This window comes from Cajanus cajan, chromosome 2 (genome assembly GCF_000230855.2).
Source record: "Cajanus cajan strain Asha chromosome 2, NIPB_CcT2T_4, whole genome shotgun sequence".
Taxonomy (NCBI): Eukaryota; Viridiplantae; Streptophyta; class Magnoliopsida; order Fabales; family Fabaceae; genus Cajanus; species Cajanus cajan.
The window spans coordinates 67,078,930-67,098,411 of record NC_138518.1 but is presented as its reverse complement, the minus strand read 5'-3'; the positions used below and the strand labels follow the sequence as shown (position 1 = coordinate 67,098,411).

Sequence of the window (19,482 nt, the reverse complement as noted above, 5' to 3'; positions counted from 1 at the left end):
TCTACTATCAACTTTTTTGAAAATTTATAATAATATTACATATTGTCTAGCCGTTTCATGTGTACCACACCACTTATACTTTTTTTTTATCCACATAATTTATATAATATCTCAAAATTATTGACAAACTGAGATAATTTTATTTATAATTATTTCACTAGTGGAAAAAAACGTTTTTAAAATCGGTTATTTTGGACTTTTAAAATCGGTTATGGAACCGATTTTAAAAGAGCCGATTTTGAAAAGGTAGACTTTTAAAATCGGTTATTAACCGATTTTAAAAGTAGACTTTTAAGATCGGTTGATTTATAACCGATTTTAAAAGTAGACTTTTAAGATCGGTTGATTTATAACCGATCTTAAAAGTCAAGACTTTTAAGATCGGTTGTGGTTTTAACCGATCTTAAAAGTCAAGACTTTTAAGATCGGTTATGTAGTAACCGATTTTAAAAGTCTACTTTTAAAATCGGTTATGGCATAACCGATTTTAAAAGTAGTGATATTTTTTTGTATGTTTGATTTGTTTTGGGAGCACCTCAGAACAAAAAACCTGTAGAAAAACCAGACAGTTCAAAATATTTTCTCAATGAAGCACAAATCGCATTCAAATGACAAGATGATAAATGTTAATCATATATATATATAATTGAATAGTTTTAAATACATCTAATACATAAATGGACTACATTGCTCAATGAAATGTAAGTTCTAACTAGTTAAAGCAATACTATAAAACATAAGCCCAAACTAATTAAGGTAATGGTCAATAAAAAATGTGGCCCATTGCTCCCTAATGATGTTTATGTCTTCTAACGGCAATGGTGATCGATCTATAAATATCTGTTAAGAAAAATTAAAATAATTATTAATAATTCATAAAATATATAGAATGAGAACTTAAAACAAAAACTTTCAAAATTGTAAAACTTACTTCAGTCCACCCAGATACTATTTGTGAATCGACAATAGTATGCATTGTCTTCATTACATAGTATCCGCACTCATAATTTCCTTTTTGTTTATGAGACTACAAAAAGAATATAAAATCAATTTCAATAGAATAGTAATTAAAAAAAATTAATAAATTACTTAAAAAAAATATCGTTGCTAGAATTAAAATCTTACTTTAGGAGAGACCCAACTTATTTTTTTCTTCATCTTTGAACCCTTAAGTATATGATATCCTTCCATGGCCCTAATGATAAAATGACATTATGATTAGTGTAAAGTCAAATATAATGATAATCAATAAAAGAAATTAGATATTTTTAAACAATTTACCTATCTAATAATTGTCTAAAATCCATAGGAGGAGGTTTATGCAACGAGCAAATGCATACAGCTATGTTGTCCATAGGACAAATAACTAAAAGTTGCCAATGAGCACTGCATTAAGAAATTATGAGTAATAGAAAAAATAGTTTTTATAAAAAATTATATTTAATTATATAAAATTAAACTTACTCAGAAAAATAAGGGGCCAAGTAAACTTTTTTATTTGAGTCGAACATCCAATTTTGAATGTAAGCTTGTATTTCTTCGACTTTGTTTCCACTTTTTTGGATTGACTCAGGCTCCAAAAATCCATATATGTGATCATTTCCCTTATCCATGCTCAATTTATGGATAAATCTACAACGTTAGAAATAATGTTAGAAACAATGTTAGAAACAATGTTAGAAAAAATCAACAAAATATAATTAAAAATAATTTAAATACTTACAACAACCATAACTGCAAAATTGATATGTTTAGCATACAATGACCATTTGTAATCTCTGATATATCACTCTGACTTATATATAGGGGTACTTTACTAGACATGTTAAACACTTCAGGAGGCCAAGGGAGTTGTTTGGGTTGCTCGTTATCTTCCATATCTGCAACTAATCTCCATAGCCTTTTTATTGGAGGAAGATTTCTAAAAGGGGTAACAATGACCGTCCCTTTACCCTTTGGTGAGGTAACAATATCCTACTCCACAAAGTACAAAGCTAATATTATACAATATTATAATAAATTTACACCAACTTAAAATTAAATATTATTTAAATAACATACCTTCGTAGATATCACCTTTACTAACTTATAAGGCCACTGAAGGAAGGTGTTCAAGGCTTGTCCCATTGTCTGAACCTCCACTGTGGGCATAGGAACTCTAGCCTCTGGTTGTCTCACATCCAACACTGAAACCCTAACCATATCATCTCCCATGACTTGATGGTGTACAGTGGACCCTAATATGTGAATCTGCCCTATACCCACAGGATCGAGTGATCCATCCACAAACAACTCACATTTATTAGATGTACCTGGGCCAGTGGCAGTAACAGGGGGATCAATAGAAGCACATGATCCCTTTGTACTCACACGTGCAATAAATGGTTCTACTATTGGAGTACTTTGTTGAAATTGTTGGCTGAGTGATTGCATATGCTCTTGTAGTTGCCTTTGCATGTCCTCTTGTAGCCGCTTATGAATGTCCTCCTGCATCTGACTAAATTTTTGCTCATAAGTTGCTATAAATTGAGAGACCTTCAGTTCCACTAACTGGTCCATCGTGCCAGATGTCTGTGAAGATGAGCGTGATCCAAAGTAGGTTTGTAAACTATGACCTCCACCAGCAGCCCGAACCCGACCTGGGTGCTCAGGCTTTCCAATTGCAACTGTGAGTATATCCTGGCGTCCATGGGAAACAAAAGATCCCTCTGTGGACTGTTGTTCCAATATATCCTAAAATACAAGACACAAAAACAATTTAATAAACATCTATTGATCCATATCTTAATTAGCATCATATGTACAAAACAATTATACTTACTATCTTGTTAGCAATTTCTTTTGCTGCCTCAGTTGTAAACTCGCCCGTTTTTTTTATGCGACCATGCTTCCATAATTCATGACGTGTGGGTGGAGAAGGAGGATCACTAACTGTAGTCTCATCTTGGCTAGCTTGACGCTTCATAGCCTTCTCTTTCATCAACTTTTTCTTAAGCCATGGATAACCCCCACGAGACATCACAACAATGGTGTCATTGTTTGCCTGAATCTCTTGTGCCTTCTTTCTTTTCTCCTACAAAAGTACCATATAATGAGATTAAAGGTAAAAACATAATATTCTGAACAATACAAATAACAATGCATGTAATCCTAACTTACCAAAAACTCTTTAGTCATTCTAGACTCTACAAATGCGTTCCATGTCTCTTGATCTATGGTGGGGTTCTTATAACCAGGAAATTCACCTTTCTTTTTTCCAAAAATGTAATTGTTCGTGAGGCTAGTCTTATATGCCCTCCACCTCTCAGCCACAATAGAGAGGGTTTTCCTTCTCATGTCCTCTGTCCTAGGAATGTCCCAAGTTTCCTACATTTATGATAACAATGAGTTAGTACATGTTATATCCTAATGAAGTTTAATAATGAAAATTGTTGAGTATAAATGAAATTTTACCGTAATATCTGCCCAAATATGGTTCTTGACAACCTCCTCTACATGATCCCAACTAGGCAACAAAATAGAAACCTTGGTTCTAGCAAGAACCCCCATGGTACTCATAAATTGGGTAGCTGAGTCCCCCGTAGGTCTCTTAGTTATCTCATCAATATCAACATGCAATCTCTCCTCATGAAGGCGTTTGGATGTGACATTCTTCATTCTAGTGGGACCTCTGACTTTCTTCTTGGCTGTAGTCTATGTAGAGTCTAAAGGAGAGTCTTGATGTTCATCCATATTTATCTGTTGACAGAAACAAAATAAATTACAAGTCATTAGTATAAAATTATTTATAATAAATAATACTTAAAGTGATAACAAAAATAAAAGTATAAATAGAAGTAACTAACAAAAAAAAACTATAATAACCTATTTTGGAAGTATGATCAAGTTTGAATGTTCTCCCATATTCCTTCCTGATGATCATCACGAGTGGCATGTACATTATCAACATCATCTTCTTCATTAATAGTTGGCACCCGTTTGCACAAAGAAGGAGTATCCATAATATCAATTGAACTCTTACCTTGTAGAACAATTGACCACCTATTGTTAGATGGATCAGTGACATAAAATACTTGCTTTACATGCATAGCCATGATAAAAGGCTCTTCCTTATGACCAACTTTATTGAGGTCAACCAAAGTAAATCCAAGTTCATCAATTTTGACACCATTGTTACTATCAACCCACTTGCATTTAAATACAGGTACTCGGAATGGACCATAATCAACCTCCCATATGTCTTCAATAACTCCAAAATAACACATGGATGCTGTGATGGGGTTCTTATCATTTCTGGTTGAAAAATGCATAGATTGAACAACTAGCATAACACCACTATTTTGCATAGTGCTTTTGTCATCTTGTGCCTTTGTATAAAATGAGTAATTGTTAATGTCATATCCACAGAAAGTAAACACATCAAAGTTAGGTCCTTGAGCTAGCCGTTGTAAAGTTTCAGAAACATTTAAATTTGTCCCAAAATTCTTTTTGAACCACTCTATGAAAGTCTTATTATGCTCGTTTAACACCCATTTCTCAGGCATGCGAGGGTTGTTTCTCTTCACTAAGTCTTTGTGGGCATTTAAATAAGGAAGAACCTCATCAGTATTGTTTAATATATACAAATGCGCTTGAAGCACTTCTTCTCGCATCATGCTTTTTAGTTTTGTGCCTATTGTACCCTTCCCAGCACTTCGTCCCTCATGACGAGTCTTAGGAATGCCTATTGATTCAGCTTGATACATGTATTCAGTACAAAACTCAATTGCTTCCTCTGCAATGTACCTTTCTATGATGGATGCTTCTGGACGATATTGGTTCTTCACATACCCTTTTAGTATCTTCATGTATCGCTCAATTGGGTACATCCACCTCAAAAAGACAGGTCCACACAATCTAACCTCCCTCACCAAGTGGATGATTAAGTGAACCATAATGTCAAAAAATGAAGGAGGCAAATCGTAACTCTGAACGCAAAGCGCGACAATGGCGGTGAAGACGAAAGGGAACTCGAATGGAGGCAAATCGTAACTCTGAACGCAAAGCGCGACAATGGCGGTGAAGACGAAAGGGAACTCGAATGGAGGCAAATCGTAACTCTGAACGCAAAGCGCGACAATGGCGGTGAAGACGAAAGGGAACTCGAATGGAGGCAAATCGTAACTCTGAACTCAAAGCGCGACAATGGCGGTGAAGACGAAAGGGAAGAGGCAAATGGTAACCCTGAACGCAAAGCTGAGACAATGAAGAGTGAAGGAGGTGAGGAAGAACGCACATATTTAAAATCGGTTATCACTTACCCGATTTTAAAAGGTCCCTTAGTTACTACTTTTTTAAATCGGTTATTTTAGAACCGATTTTGTATACTATATACAAAATCGGTTCTAAAACAACCGATTTTAAAAGTAGTAACAAAGCCACCTTTTAAAATCGGGTAAATAACAACCGATTTTAAAATACCATTTAAAATCGGTTAAATTTTAACCGATTTTAAAAGTGGTGATTTTAATTACAAAAATGCCACCGGCCCCCTTTTAAAATCGGTTCCCCCTTAACCGATTTTAAAACCCCGATCTTAAAAGCTATTTTTGCACTAGTGTTTGATAAAAAATATAGTTATTTATTATAAATTTAAAATATATTTTATATATTTAAAAGTATTGTTTATTTATTAAAATATCTATTCACATGTTTAAATAATATTTGAAATAAATCTCATTTTGTCATTGTGTAACGATTCTTTCATCATCACATTAAACATAATCACTATTATTAACAACAAAATTAACCTACTATAACATTTAAGATTAAATGATAAAACATGTTATGCATATATATAGTACATGAATATAAAAGTAAAACACCTGTATTAATATTGACAATTTACATATACGTGTATACAATAATCTCAAAATAATCCTATGTTTCAATGTCGGTCGAATAAAATTATACAAGTTACAGGCAGTAACACTACCTCCAACAAAAATATCACACCACTTGCTTGTAGCATCTTCTCAAACTTGTCTTGATTTACTCCCATACAAATTATAATTATCACAGTTCAAACCACAATGGAAACATAATGATAAGTTAGAGTTCAAAAACATGTAAGTATAAAAAACAATTATATAACATACAACATCACACCACAACGATACATGAAAGTTAAAACACTCCAAAGCAAACATGTATCTCATCTAAAACCATGTCATGCAAGACATTCAACAATGCATATGAACACAACATAACATACATCATATGCAAATGCCTCAATCAATGCGTCGTCATGCACTCACTTATGAAGATTTCCTAGCAACTGAGTAGTCTAAGTAACTTTACCCTACCAAATCAACCTAATTTTTTTCACACCCAATGTGTTAGTTCTATCACAATAAAATGGGATACCAATGTGTCCTCTGATTTCTCAGATATTGTCACTTACACTAGGAAAGTTCGATTTCACTATTAGGAATGGTACAATTGAGTATAGGTTTTCCACAATCTTGACATGTATTATCAAGTCACATGTGGAGTTAGCCCATTGACCATCCTCAAGGAATCAGACAGTCTTTCCAGGTACTTGGTTAAGGGTTATAACCCTTAACCTCTTATCTTATTCAACCATTAACTAAGAACCTGGAGAAGACTCAACACACCTCAAAAACCCACTCCAATATACACACCTACTAAATGAGGGTTTCCCAATAGTAGCCTACCCAAGCACCACTCCAAAGATACCCTATGTGGGATTTTCAATTTTCAAAATATTTTTCTCTCTTAAAGTCTAAGTTAGCCAACATGATTTAATGTCATATCACATTCTCAATATCTACACCTTACCATACATCTACTATATACATCACATTCATTCAATGCATATAGAGATCAACAACATCATCCATACAGGACATATCAGTGCTCTCCAAAATCATACATCATACATATGTACAACATACATATACTCGTCATCATCCAACACCATATAAACATTTATATATGTCATATCCAATCAACATATGCAAAATCATCATCATATACCATACAATATGCAATATAACTTAAAACATTTATTCATGCTCATCATACAACATGTATAAACATACAATGACAACTTTCACATAAAACAATACATATGGGGTTACTCCAATCAAACTCGTCTTTATCTCATATAAAAGCTAACAAGGTTATCTACAACTCTTAATTATATATTCTATATTTTTTATATTAATTAATAGACCATGTATAAATAGATTTCTAGTATTTTAAAATTGAAATATTAATCTTATCTTATTCTTAATTAATCTTATCTTATTCTTATATAATAGAATAAATAAAAATAATAGAATATAATACGAATAGAGTATTCAAATTGAAAATTTAAATTTTTTATAGTTTATTCGATTTATTTTATTATTTAAATTTTATTGTTTTTTTTAGTTTTACAATATACCATCATATAAGTATAAGATATGAAAACCTCAAGTTGAAACTCCATCATTTATTATACTGAAAATCACAAAAATCACAATAATTTGCCTAAATGCAAACAACTTGACATTTGCTCACAAAAAATGTCAAAACTAGTTATAGACCTCCTTTTTAGGTGATTTCAAAGCCATCGGAAAGATAACATCCAAGACTATAAATTTTTTATGAAAATCATAAAAGCAAATTCAATCATCTACTTACTTAAACGAGTCAATCTCTCACTTAAGTGAGGTCAACTCATTCAGAGCGACCATCAACTCACTCAAAGTAATCAACATCTTGTTTTAAGTGACTAATAACTCGCTCGGAGCAACCAAAACTGGCTCTGAGCGACCTAAGGCAGAGAACATCTCTGAATAATCACCTAGGCTTGCTTGGAGTGACCCCCATGGGCCGTCTAAACAACCAAACCCAAAAACATGCAAATTTGAAGCTCAAGAACACCAATCTAGCAAAACACTTCAATAATCCAAAAATCCATTCAATCCCTACATCAATTCATGCATGCATCTCAATCACTCATACGTGCACCTTTCCAACAACTCATTTTACCCAAAAAAACACAAAAAGCAACTACGAAATTTGTCAAGATCATTAAAATCATCTCAACCACCTCAAGAACAACCAAAACCCCACCACTTAACGTTTAAATTTGTAAATCCATCGATTCATGCAACAAATGATAATCTCATTTTTATACAATACAATAATTCAATCAACCATTCATCCTAACTTCCCTTACCGTAGAACTATAGCCACCTCGAATGAAGAGAAAAGGGAGAAGGAAGCAGAAGCAACCCCAAGAAGCTCTACATTCACACAATCATCAACTCCAGCAACTTCGAATCACCACCTAAAGGATCAAAAAGACCTCTCACACCTTTGGAAAATCTAGAAGAAGGAAGAAGAAATGAGAAATCTCCAAAGCCTAGTTATCTTGTTTATCTCTTTATAATCTTGGAGAAGGAACTTATGAAGCTTGTTATAAAAAAACTATTTACACCTTTCTTTCTCAAGTTTAACTAGACCTCTAACTAGAGGTCTTTCGCTTTCAATGTCACTCCACAACCCTTAAGTACCTAAAAATCAATTGATTAACTTACAGTGTCACACACCAGATACTCCATCATTAAAACAAATTTTACATATTATTATTCTTGATTCTTGATTTTTGATATTAAAATTAACTTAAAATACCTTTTTTAACCCTTATATAATTTCACTTAACTTTTTTGTTTTTATAAAATTAAAATATATTTTTTTTAGTTAATGTACTTAAATCCTTAAGATAGATTTTTTAAGTCTTAATAATTGCATTATATATATTTTTTTAATTTCTATTCTTAATTTTTTTAACACCGTCTCCTTTTTTTTTTAATCTTAATTAATATGATAGACATATCAATTTAATATTGAATGTCTAATGTTAAATTTATCTTGCTAGAATTATTTAAAATCAAGTTTCTCAACGTTTTATCACTTTTTTTTTTCCCTTCTTACTCATGACATCCATTGTTAAAATCATTTTTTTACCTTTACAAAATTAAAAACATATATTATGTCCACACAAAATAAATAACATTTTAAAAAATTAATAATATAGATTAAAAAAAAATGCAATTGAAACAAAAATCTATTTTGAATTGCAGGAACTAAGAAGGATGAAAACATAAATATAAAAATTAAAAATACCTATTTATACCTATTTATTTCCTATTATAAAAAGAATATCAAGTTTGTAATTATTTTTATCTGTATTTTCAGTGAACCATTGCACTCTTGAATGTTAAAAAATAACTTCTCATATTTTTTTTTAAGTTAATCATCTATATACTGTCAATATAAAGTTTTTTACACCGGGAACCAATGAGATCTTTTAAAGTTATTTATTTTATTTAATGACATAATAATAAAATAAACAACTTTAAAAATCTCATTATTTATCAATTTAAAATTTTTTTATACTAGCAGTATATAGGTGATTATTTTTATTTTTATAAATAATCATCTCTCTATATTTATACATATTATAAAGTGATAAATTTTAATAATCACCTTTTAGTTTTTATTTTTAATAAATAATTATACTCTTAAAATATAAAAAGATTTTTTAAAAAATATTTTTTTAAATAATTATCTATAATTTTTAATATTTATTTATGTATATATTAGAGGGACAGAGTTACTCAAATTCTCAATGTGAATAATTGTTAGAGGAACCATGTAATTTTAAATTATTGCGACTACAAAAGTAAAATTATAGCGGTGATGTTGGCATCTCCAATTTCTTGTACTCGGAGAAAGCGAGCAGTGGTGACTCACAGGTGTAGATTGGTCAAAATATAACTAATCCGCTTCGGTGAAAATCGCGAGCGCATTGCATTTGCATTTGCATCAATGGCGGGCGTTTCTCTCAAGTGCGGAGACTGTGGGGCTCTGTTGAGGACCGTAGAAGAAGCCCAAGAGCACGCCGAACTCACTTCCCACTCCAACTTCTCCGAATGCACTGAACCCGTTCTCAACCTCGTTTGCACCGCTTGCTCCAAACCCTGCCGATCCAAAACCGTTAGTCCAATCAACACTTTCCGATTATCGTTTTAGGGTTCCACATCGCTATTAGTTATCTGTTTATTTATTTTTCATATGCATTAACTGAATCCGTTACTGTTGCTTGCAATTGGATCGCGCAGGAGAGCGATTTGCACACCAAGAGAACCGGCCACACTGAATTTGTCGATAGGACTTCCGAGGCGGTGAAGCCGATTAGTTTGGAGGCTCCGAAGGTCGATGCGACTTATTCGTCGGAAAACCCTTCCGCTGCTGCGTCTACTGACCAGAATGAAGGTAGTTTTTATTATTAAGCTGAGTTAATTAAGGTGTGATAATCTTAATTTGAAATTGTGAAGATGTCTGATAAATAATGAATTAATGACCAGTGATTTCCGTGGTTTTATGGAATGAAATTTTGCTAATGAATGATGGCATCCGATGTTTTTATTAGATGTGCACGTTGATTTGGAGAGAGAAAAGAGAGAGATGAAACTTACATTGATCTGAATTGATGAATGTGCAAAATTAAATATACGTTATTCTTACAGGATGCAGATAGCATATACAGTGCTTAGCTTCGGCTAACTAGTTCTCCGAGATGTAACTACTCGTAAATAGTAATAGTTTGGTTTATAAGCTCAGTGGTGGATGGTGATGTGATTTTGGTTTGTATCTTTGCCTGATTGTGAGTTGTATTGTGTAATGCAGAAATGGTTGTTCCTGAAGTGGACAAAAAGCTGCTCGAGGAACTTGAAACCATGGGATTTTCAACTGCAAGGGCAACGCGGGCGCTTCATTACTCTGGTGAATTTACATGCAGTTCATATTCTTCAGATATCAACCTTAGTTGTTTAGTATTGTTATGGGTTCAAGATTGTAATCTTCTCTCACTTCTGGATATTAAACTTAGGTTCTTCCATTCTACAGGTAATGCTGGCCTTGAGGCTGCTGTAAGTTGGATAGTAGAGCATGAGAATGACCCTGACATAGATCAGATGCCCTTGGTAATATTTTTATTTTTAATGTGGTTTATTGTCATTGTGTTCTTAACTGCTTATTGCTTCTTAAGTAATAGATTTGATGCTGCAAACTTCAACAAAATTAAGACTAATTCATGTTGTGATAAATGTCAAAATGTGTTCAGTCATTCAGTGTAATTAAGTTGCAACCTCTAGTTTCTGACCTGCTGAATAATGATTCCCTCAGGTGCCTGCCAACACCAAAATTGAGGCTGCTAAACCTTCTCTTACCCCAGAAGAACTGAAGGCCAAACAACAGGAACTAAGGTATGAAACAGAATTCTGATAAGATTTACACTAAAGGGCGAAGTTATGGGGAACAGACTAAAAAATAATTTTAGCTATTTATTGATTCATTTGATGGAAGTAATGTATGATGATGGCAGAGGGTAATCCGTAATCCCTAATTGGCTTTTACCTGACCTCTGAGGAGGTGTTTGTTACAAGGATTGTTTTTACTTTTTTAGGAATTTGAGATTAGGAAAGTTAGTTTCTCACGTTTGATTTGTTAGTTAAAACTTAAAACATTCTTAGGAGACATTATTTCCGGGGAATTTTTTTTACTTATGTTTCCCATGAAGTCATTCACATGGGAATAGGTGAGAATCTTACATTCTTGAGTTAAATGAAAATTCTTATTCTATTAAAAACGTCAGATTATCTTTATTTGTTTATTTAATATAGTAAAAATATTTGAAAATTGTCATGTTACCTTTATTTGTTTATGTAATACAATTATACAGTAAAGTTTTTTTGATTCCTTGGTAACATTTATAAATATTTCTAAAAAAATTTATGACCAATCAAATGGGTTTTAGTCATTCCTGTGAACCAAAAGAATTTTAATCATGATTCTTGGGTATGAAAAAATTTCCTGGGAAGGAACCAAACTCCCCCTTAAGGAAACAGTTGTTGCATTCTGGTATTTTCTTAAGTAGCATAGGCAGACTAAGTGAACACCTAATATCAATGTATACTGCACCAGTGCATCCTGATTTATATAGGTAGCCTTGAAGTAGTTAATTATTAGAAATTCATCTGCAGAATGCAATGTCCTCTATCATTGCATGCCGGTTATAAACATGCCATTAATATGCCACAGTATTAATGTTAGTCAATTTCGTGTCAAAGTAATGTGTTCTGGCCTTCTGAGTATTCTGGACTTTTGTTCAATTCATATAGTCATATATTGATGTTTGATATTATGTAGTTTTAAGTTTTAACACATGCTTACATGTGTCCAGAACTATAGTTTACTCGTGGTTACTTTGTAAGCCTATTTATTATTACTGGTATATCTGTATTCTGTGTAATCATTTTATTTTTAAACTATAATCTCAAGGGAGAGAGCTCGCAAGAAGAAAGAAGAGGAAGAAAAGAGAACGGAAAGAGAAAGAGAAAAGGTATTTTGCTGATTCACCATTTGCTTTTCGCTTATTTATCGGGACTTTCACTACTGGCATATTTGTATTTAAATTTTTTACCTTATGGGATATATGAGGATGCGTTGTTAGGGATGTATTTAAAAGGTATGTAGACTTTGTTAGGGATGTAAAACCAACCATGGGTCTCCATGCAATATTTTTAGCTTTTGGCGCATTGGGAGAGTTGGTACTTGACATGGTATATGACTCTATGACCCATTGGTCAAGGAAGGGCTCAATATATGTTGTCTTGCCTCACCTGGTCAAAGGTTGAATTTCAGCACAAGGTAGACTGGTAGAGTGGGCTTGTTAATGACATTGCAAACTCGAATGACTCTTCTGAGATGCATGTTAGAGATATAAAATCATTTATGATCCTCCACTTAAGAGCTTAAGCATTTTGGCTTGCGTGAGTTGTTTCACAACTCATGTAGTATTGCTTAAAAGATCAATAACTTGTTTTTTCAATTACTCAATTATTGTTTCCATTATATCAAAGTCTTATGCAGTAAACAGATTGTTGTTCCTGTCATATTGGTAAACTTTAGGTTGATTAAAAGTAATGAATTACCTCATCTGTATATCAGTATATTCTTGAATCGATGTTTACATTACTGAATAAATATAATTTTCTAGACTATTAATAGTATTTTTTTAAAAGTGTTATTATTTTCTGGTTTTGTATACAAGGTGGTTTGAGGGTTTCGGTAATAGTTTTATGACCCTTTGTTTTAATTTTGGTAAAGATCAAATGTGTCCATGCACAGTAAATGAGACACTTTTGGAAGATGCCCAACACCAGTTGAGGTTGGTAGAAGTGTGACCTAAGCAGTTTCAGTCTTATTATTGATGTATAAGGCCTTTGTTTTTTAAGTTGCAAGTTGTAACTTAACTATTCAAAGCAGTTTTAGTGGATCTAGTATGCATTCCCCTCAATTTATATTTATCTTTTCCTATTAACTTTCTTCACATCTCCTTGGCTCAAACCAAGATTTTCATCATAACTAATTTGTGGGTGAACGTGAATCATTCAAAGTCCAATTTTAACTCATTATTCCCACTTTGTACAATAACAAATTTTATTTCTCTCACCCATTTATGTGTCTGTTAAGGTTTGATGAATTCACTGGTTTTGGCACTCAGTTTATATAGTCAATATTGAAAAAAAAATCCAAGTTCCATATCGACTAGCAATAAAATGAAAGTAGTGTAAAAAAGTGGAGGGCAACCCTTGTTGTACAAGTCAGTTTTGTGTAGTTAAGTCCAAAATTGGCTTAAAATGTTATTGGACATCTTTTTGTACTAATTTTTAAGCTCTTATACAGTCTAGTTATTCCTGTAGATGTGTGTGTGTGTGTGTTTTCATTGAATGAATTTCAAGCTGGCAAGTATCTGTAATGTGTCATATTCCAAAATAGCAGTATGTCTTTAGTTATCTTGAAAAATCTGAAGTGAATTTGTGTTATGTATACTACATGTTCTTAGATTGGACCAGTTTATGAGATTGTGATGTAGCATTTCTAGATACATTTGTCCATGTTTGTTAGAGCCTGTTTTGTTCTGTGTTGGAACCACATCTTCTATTTCATTTTTGCATGTTTGACGTGAATTTTAGAAGCTACAAAGAGTAGCTTTGGGTCGGATATGACATGGCATCAACTATACGTGCATCCTTAAATTTTAACCAAACACGCACTTGATTACTTTGGATCTTCATTTTCTTGTCTGTCATATGTTTTTATGCAGGAGAGAATTCGTATTGGCAAGGAGTTGCTGGAAGCAAAGAGGATTGAAGAAGAGAATGAAAGGAAACGGTCTGGCTGACCTAGTAAATTTATTGTCTCACATCCTGTGCTTTGTTTTGAATGCACTCAGCTACAAGAAATATCTGCTTCCTCTTGCAGGGTGTTGGCCTTGAGAAAAGCAGAGAAAGAGGAAGAGAGAAGGGCTAGGGAGAAAATCAAGCAAAAGTTGGAAGAAGACAAGGTTTCAAAATTTCCTAACCATTTGGTTCTTTCTCTTGTTCTTTTATTGAGCCTCTGTTCTTATCTGACTCTGAAGTCAGATCATATGAACTGTCTTTAATTAGAATATGCATGCCAAATATGAAGTCCAATATTTAAATTTGTTTCCCTGACCTCTATTTGATTTTGTTTTACCATGTGCATTAAATTCTAATCTTTTCTCATTTGGTGGTTGTTGCATACTGATAACACTTTTTGAGTTTTGTTATTATCTTCTCTCAAAAGATCATTTACTTTTGTTTAATTTATTCTCTGAGTCTTTGGTAAAAGATCACTTAATATAGAAGCCTTGGACATTAATTCAGGTTGTATATTTAAAGATTTTGAAAGATAAGCCACCATTTGCCGTACATGTTGTCAAAAATGAATGTCTTTTTTGGATAACTTTTATTTAGATTTGATTGATTTATACTGCTTTGAATTGGTAGACAAAGTTGTTTTCATTTTGGAACTGCATTCCACTTGGCATTAGGTTATCTGAAGCATGGTAGTAAGTATCGGATGTATCGCGATTCGTATCATACGATACGATACGATTCCAAGGTTCCGCGATACGAATCGCAAGTCGTCTCCTTTTTGATCAAGAATTGCATGTGAATCGTGCGTATCGTTGCGTGAATCGGAAAATCGCGATTCTGGACGAAATCGCACGATTTCAAAACAGCGGGTTGCGCCTCGAAACCGGGTCGGGTCACACGTGATCTGATTCTGGAAACCCTAAAAAAAAGTTTTTTTTAGAAAAAAAATGCAGAAAAGAGAGGGAAAGTGTCGATCCTCCGTCGATCTGTCTTCTTCTCTGACGAATCTCCGTCGATTTGTCTTCTCTGACGGATCTCCGTTGATCTGTCTTCTCTGACAGCGGCTCTGTCTTCTCTGGCGGTGGCTGCGGTGGCTCTGTCTTCTCCCGCATCTGCAACCTGTCTTCTTCTAAGAAAAGTTGGGCCAAATGGGCCAAATTTTATTTTATCTTTTGATTTGGCCTTCACTATTTTTTTAGAAGGTAATTTCTCTTTATTATTAATTATTATTATAATTCAGATAATATTTTAAGTAATAAAAAATTTAATATAAAACCTTAAATATTTTGTTTTCTTAATTTTTTTTTATTTTGTTTAACTACCATGATCTGAAGTACATGTTGAATCAAAAAGGTTGGTTTTTCAATATTAACAATCCAAGCTTCTCATTCATGGGAATTTGTTAAAGGGATATGCTACGTCTAGGTCTATACTTTTCATGCACTTGATTTCTCTTTCTGTCAAGAATAACATTTTTATTCTTTTATTACTAGTAACTTTTCAAGTTTTCTTTTTAACTTATTTAATATTAAGTATTAATTATAATTTATAAGAATATGATTACTTAGAGGGATATTTTTTGAATGAAGGTTAATTTGTTTATTTTTTTCAAATGTATTTAGACACAAGAAACTGTGTCCTGAAGTTGGTAGCAAGGATTTAATCTACTTATTTTGTGATACATATAGGTGAATATTACTTTTTGTACTAATATTTTTATGAAAAAAGAAAAATAAATTATTAAAAATAATGAACTACAAAGAGAAGAGAGGATAAGGAGTCATTCTTAACTAAATAACAAAACAAAAAAACAACGAAGAAAACCAAAAATGAGGGAAGCAAAGCTGCTCCCTCCAATCCCTCAACTTATCTGTTAGGGAAACCTCATTAAAAAGTGCATTCTTCTGTCCAAATAGAGGTCAAATGTCTGATCTTTTCCTAAATCTATTTTTGTCAGTTTTGTCACAGAAGTCTCTTTAAAAAATACAAGTTATTGGTGGTATTTGAATGAAATCACTTTGTTTCTCTATTATGACAGGCAGAAAGAAGGAGGAGACTTGGATTGCCTCCAGAGGAACCTTCAGCAGCCAAACCATCTCCCGTTGTGGAGGAGAAAAAGGTGTGATCTTGGCCAAAAATAGTATCATTTTTTTTTGAGGTCCATGTTTATTTGAAATTTTTGTGCATGTAGAGTTTTGTGCCTGTTAGGCCTGCCACAAAAGCTGAGCAAATGAGAGAGTGCCTCCGTTCTCTCAAGCAGAACCACAAGGTACACTCTTGGGTAATCCTGGGACTTGTCTAGTCAACAGTATTAATTAATGTTTGATAGTTGTTGATGAATTGGTATCCATTGAAAATCTGTTAGTGAGTAGCATTAGAGTTGATGCTAAATAATATTTTTTTCAGAGCAAATTATGCAGTGCTTTACATCCATTATTTTTATCTATTGCATAACCTTTTTTATGTTCACGAGTCCCAACTGACCTACCTCGGCTTTTGAATAATGTTTACTTTTATCTACTTAAATGTTTCCCTTTTTAGAGAGGGTGGAATATTTTTTGGATAGAAATCAGTGATGTACATCTGGGGATGTGCTTCTGACAAATATTAGTGCACTTTAATAGCATCATTAATGAATCCACTAGTGGTGATATCTCTGATGCCAATTTTAGCTTCATATATCATCTTTATGCTTCTCAAAGAAGAGGATTTGGTTGATTGTCATGCAAAAAATATTGTGTTGTTCTTGAGATGGTGTCAAATTGGTGGGTATACTTGCAAATTGTCATGATTGTAATTGACTAATGGCATTAGATGGGTTTAAAACTTTACTGAATTGTTGTGGTCATTAATCATACATTGTTACAAAATTATTGATGCTGGAACTTACTAATGAAAATTATGCCTTGTCAGTAGTTCTAGTAAATTTTAATAATTTTTCATGACTAAAAGCTGAAGTGGTAAAATTCATTTTTACAACCAATGTTTAAATGTAATTTTTGTTGATAAAGATGATGTTCCTATACATAAAATTGAGGGTAAATGATCATTGTGGTTTTCCAAAAAGATATATCACATTGATCTTCCATTTATTTAGACACGTAAAATTGGTCTTTCCCATAATAATTACGAACACAATTTGATGGGCCCCCAAAAAAGTGACATTAGGGAGGATTTACGCCATTTGTGTCTTTGAAGAACCAAAGGATGATCAATATGATTTTGCATATTTCTTTGAAGGACCAAAATTTATATTCTCCTAAAAATCATAAACTTTATATGATTTCAATTATTTTCATTTTGGTTTCTAGTGCATTGATTTTGGATGGTCAGAAGAGATGTAAACCATGTGCCATGCAATGTGGAAAAATGAGGCCATTATTTTTTATATACAGTACTGATAACGTTAACTGCATTTTACATTCTGCTAAGCTAAATGAAATTGATTTTACATCACTGCAACGCTTCTCTAATATATATATATATATATATTCTTTTAAACTTAAGTATCTTCTGCATAAATATTGTTACACCTTAACCTATTTACATGTTCAATTATTCTTGGAGCAGGAGGATGACGCCAGAGTAAAGAGAGCATTCCAAACTCTTCTAACGTATGTAGGGAATGTTGCCAGAAATCCCAATGAGGAAAAATTCAGGAAGATACGCCTTACTAACCAGTCTTTTCAGGTAAGAAACTCCCTAAAGACGTGTGTTTGGTTTGTTGAGGGAAATTCAGCTCATGCTATTGATTTGTGTGCTTTGGGATAAACAGCCCGCTACACCCTCCACCCTCCCCCCAAAAAAAAAATTCAATCAGATCAAAATTCCAAAATGGGCCACTATAACACAGTATGGACACTATAACACAGAATTATTGTTGGGACATGTATCGAAAATTTAAAACACTGGGCTTCAGATCAGGAGTTTTGGCATGACATCAGTCTTATTTTAATCATTTATAATGTTCAATTTGTATATAGTCTTTCTCTGAGAACATATCTAGTAAGATGACCTTTTCTTATTTATGAGAAAGTGAGAAGAATAAAAAATATTAATAATGTGAACTTAAAAAGTTACATGACTTTTTTAAGTAATAATCATACGAATTTAAAAACTTTCAATTTTGACCATTTAAATTTATATATTATCGTATTACTAAGATTTATTCATCACACTCTAGTATAAACCTCCCACCCACTAGATATAGCTCCATTTTATCATGTCTGAATGAGTAGACGCTCCTGAATGTTTATTATTAACCTACCACTAGATCGTTTATATACAGTATGTACTGTATATGCCCGTGTTGATGTTCGGTGTGTTTTACAGGAAAGAGTTGGTTCCTTGAAAGGGGGCATTGAATTTCTAGAAATTTGCGGGTTTGAGAAGATCGATGGTGGTGAGTTTTTGTTTTTGCCTAGGGACAAAGTTGAGATGGCGGTACTGAATTCAGCTGGATCTGAACTAGACTCTGCAATAAAGAATCCCTTTTTTGGAGTTCTTTAGACGAGACAACTGTTATTATCAGAGGCTTGACAATTATAGTCTCATTTCAAAGTCGAGTGCTACCTTTTGTTCATTAAACATACTCTGTTGTTTATTTACCTTAGCTGGAAGGTATCTACAGAGACGTTTAACTTGATTGTCATATAAGTTTGAGGTTTATAGAAAGTTGAGTCTTATATCTAATGATAATGCGATCACTCGGCTTACTTATTACGCTTAGGATTTTTGAGTCAGTTTATGCAAAATTTAGAAAGTAAAAATTGAAGTGTTTTGTGCGCGGACATGAAATCTAGGCAAGCGATTGATAGAGGGAAATTTTTTAACGGCTGGAAATTATGATTTCTAGAAATTAATTTTGGAAATCATTTTCTGAAAATAATTAAAATATGTTTTATTGATATAAATGTTGTTAAAAATACTTATATGTTATTTGGATATTAATGTTTTTCTTTTCTACATTAAATAGGTAACCGTGACATTATTTTTATTTTTACTGGGATAAATTTTCATTTAACTTGATTTTCATTTACTCATAAAAATAACTTTGATTTTGGGGAAAACATAAGTAAAAAAAAATATTTTTAGGAAATAATGTTTCTTAGAAATTGTATTTTCTAATTAACAAACTAAATATGAAAAATTAACCTTTTCATCTTTTAAGTTTTAAAAA

General features: G+C 32.7%; 2 protein-coding genes across 3 annotated transcripts; one reads left to right on the top strand and one right to left on the bottom strand.

Annotated features, from left to right (window-relative positions):
* Positions 1-191: 191 nt before the first annotated feature.
* LOC145954480 (uncharacterized) lies at positions 192-3,803 on the bottom strand. Of its 2 annotated transcripts, XM_083068763.1 has the most exons (10): positions 3,454-3,803; positions 3,160-3,366; positions 2,822-3,073; positions 2,062-2,733; positions 1,724-1,974; positions 1,465-1,632; positions 1,282-1,386; positions 1,126-1,195; positions 932-1,027; positions 192-840 (listed from the first exon to the last, which is right to left on the bottom strand). In XM_083068763.1, the coding sequence occupies exons 1-10, from the start codon at positions 3,655-3,657 to the stop codon at positions 748-750; spliced, it is 2,118 nt and encodes a 705-aa protein (XP_082924889.1). In that variant the 5' UTR covers positions 3,658-3,803; the 3' UTR covers positions 192-747. The 2 variants fall into 2 exon arrangements, with proteins under 2 accessions (XP_082924889.1, XP_082924890.1); XM_083068764.1 differs by lacking the exon at positions 1,282-1,386 and having other exon boundaries at positions 452-840.
* Positions 3,804-9,756: 5,953 nt separating this feature from the next.
* LOC109791269 (ubiquitin-associated (UBA)/TS-N domain-containing protein) lies at positions 9,757-18,995 on the top strand. The gene is made up of 12 exons (XM_020350538.3): positions 9,757-10,053; positions 10,179-10,332; positions 10,747-10,842; positions 10,966-11,042; positions 11,245-11,324; positions 12,400-12,460; positions 14,228-14,295; positions 14,386-14,467; positions 16,342-16,422; positions 16,495-16,572; positions 17,874-17,993; positions 18,636-18,995. Exons 1-12 carry the CDS (start codon positions 9,886-9,888, stop codon positions 18,810-18,812), a joined length of 1,242 nt encoding a protein of 413 aa, XP_020206127.1. The 5' UTR covers positions 9,757-9,885; the 3' UTR covers positions 18,813-18,995.
* The last annotated feature ends 487 nt before the right edge of the window (positions 18,996-19,482 follow it).

What these genes read in the sequence shown, in the direction of transcription:
- LOC145954480 (XM_083068763.1), bottom strand. Translation starts at nt 3,657, where the DNA reads ATGAAGAATGTCACATCCAAACGCCTTCATGAGGAGAGATTGCATGTT. An exon ending in ATATTTGGGCAGATATTACG is followed by an intron (nt 3,367 to 3,453) that starts GTAAAATTTCAT and finishes TCATAAATGTAG; the next exon opens with GAAACTTGGGACATTCCTAG. An exon ending in TAAAGGTGATATCTACGAAG is followed by an intron (nt 1,975 to 2,061) that starts GTATGTTATTTA and finishes TTTGTGGAGTAG; the next exon opens with GATATTGTTACCTCACCAAA.
- LOC109791269 (XM_020350538.3), top strand. Translation starts at nt 9,886, where the DNA reads ATGGCGGGCGTTTCTCTCAAGTGCGGAGACTGTGGGGCTCTGTTGAGG. An exon ending in AACCCTGCCGATCCAAAACC is followed by an intron (nt 10,054 to 10,178) that starts GTTAGTCCAATC and finishes TGGATCGCGCAG; the next exon opens with GAGAGCGATTTGCACACCAA. An exon ending in CGGAAAGAGAAAGAGAAAAG is followed by an intron (nt 12,461 to 14,227) that starts GTATTTTGCTGA and finishes GTTTTTATGCAG; the next exon opens with GAGAGAATTCGTATTGGCAA.